The sequence below is a fragment of the Aphanomyces invadans genome, assembly GCF_000520115.1.
Source record: "Aphanomyces invadans strain NJM9701 unplaced genomic scaffold supercont1.57, whole genome shotgun sequence".
NCBI classification, from domain to species: Eukaryota; Oomycota; class Saprolegniomycetes; order Saprolegniales; family Verrucalvaceae; genus Aphanomyces; species Aphanomyces invadans.
In genome coordinates, this window is record NW_008580202.1 from 341,289 (window position 1) to 342,835 (window position 1,547).

A 1,547-nucleotide genomic window follows, 5' to 3' on the forward strand; every position below is an offset into this window, starting at 1 on the left:
TTTTCGTGGCGCCCGTCGACACATGCGAAGCCATCGTTTACATGTCAAGTCATCCTGTCAACACCCATCTCCGCATCGCCGGCGTCCGCGCCATGTTCGTGTTCCACGAACGGACATCATCTTGCAGCAGCAAGGACAACTTCGAGAGGAACGTCGTCGACGCGCCAAAGGTGCTGCTGTCCCCGCAACGACAGGTCCCTCCCCCGTTCGATTTGGGCACGTGTACACAATGGCTGGCGTGCACGCGTGCGACGCGCAAACGAACCGTGAGAAACCACGGGCGACGCCGATGAATGTCCCAATTCCACTCAAACTCGTCGACGTGGATGGCATCCCGACGACCTCGACACCGCGCGGACACCACCTGACTCCATGATCGCCTACCTCGCTCTCCGTCGCAGATCTCGTTGCGTCGGTCGACGACGGGCACATGGCCGCCGCCGTCGTCGCTGGGAATGGATGCATGGGTCATCGAACTTAGTGGAGTGCAGGCCGCCGACACGACCACGCGAGGACACACATGGACATCATGGCGTATTTTAATCCATCCGAGGCGTTTCAAATCGAAAACCCGCACGAGATTCTATTGTATCGAACGACTTCCGTCGCCAATTCTGTAGTCCCACGAACATAGGCTGGTGTTCCTCTATACCATGTCAACCGCCCTTCCGTCGCAATTCGAACCTGCCCAAGCGCCTGTGGCCGTCATTTTCCGACGTCGCGGCCCACGAAGATGGTCCGGTTCACGGCGATCATCGGCCATGAGAACGTAACGACGAACGGAAGCAAGCACACAGCATACATCCTGGAGGTGCAGATCGACAATCTGTTCTACATTGTGCGCCACCGGTACCACGAGTTCAAGGACCTGCACGACACAGTACGGACGAGACATGGTGATGGCGCGGGACGACTGATCGTGTGTGTGTGTCGTAGCTGGTCAAGGAAGGGTACAAGTGCAATGCTGTCCCGCCCAAGAAACTCATCGGGTCGTTCAACCCGGACTTCATCCTGAAGCGCGAGAAGGAGCTGAGCGCGTGGCTCCTCCAAGTGTGCGAGTCGCCGGCGTCGTCGAGCGAAGCACTCAAGAGCTTTCTGCTGGAATACGTACGACCAATTCGGGTGACAGTTTGCGTGAGAACACCGACACCGTTGTAGAAAGAACCGCGCATGGTGCTGCCGCCAACCGATGTCACAGTCAACCAAGTGCCCCGACCCCCGCCCGCCGTGCCGACCAACGTGGCGGTCGCGGCGCCGCCTTCGGACACCGCCACGGACGAAGAGCTCGAGAAGGAAATCGAGGACGAAATTGCGCTCTACAACACGCCCAAGACGTCCATCGACGACTTTGAGCTGCTCAAGGTCATCGGGAAAGGCAGCTACGGCAAGGTGACTCTCGTCCGCAAAAAAGACAACAGCAAGTTGTTCGCCATGAAGACGCTCAACAAGTCGAACGTGAAGCGGCGCAACCAGGTCGAGCACACGCGGACAGAGCGCCGCGTCCTCGGCTTTGGCAAGCATCCCTACATTGGTAGGTCGCGCCGTGA

General features: G+C 58.7%; 1 protein-coding gene across 2 annotated transcripts in view; it reads left to right on the top strand.

The window, feature by feature from the left end:
• Positions 1-718: 718 nt before the first annotated feature.
• H310_13887 overlaps positions 719-1,547 on the top strand; it is a 6,105-nt gene continuing 5,276 nt past the window's right edge. For both annotated transcript variants that reach the window (XM_008881538.1, XM_008881537.1), the window contains exons 1-3: positions 719-880; positions 937-1,107; positions 1,159-1,531. In XM_008881538.1, the coding sequence (XP_008879760.1) occupies positions 734-880; positions 937-1,107; positions 1,159-1,531 (691 nt within the window). In that variant the 5' untranslated portion in view covers positions 719-733. The remainder of the gene's footprint in view (positions 881-936; positions 1,108-1,158; positions 1,532-1,547) is intronic.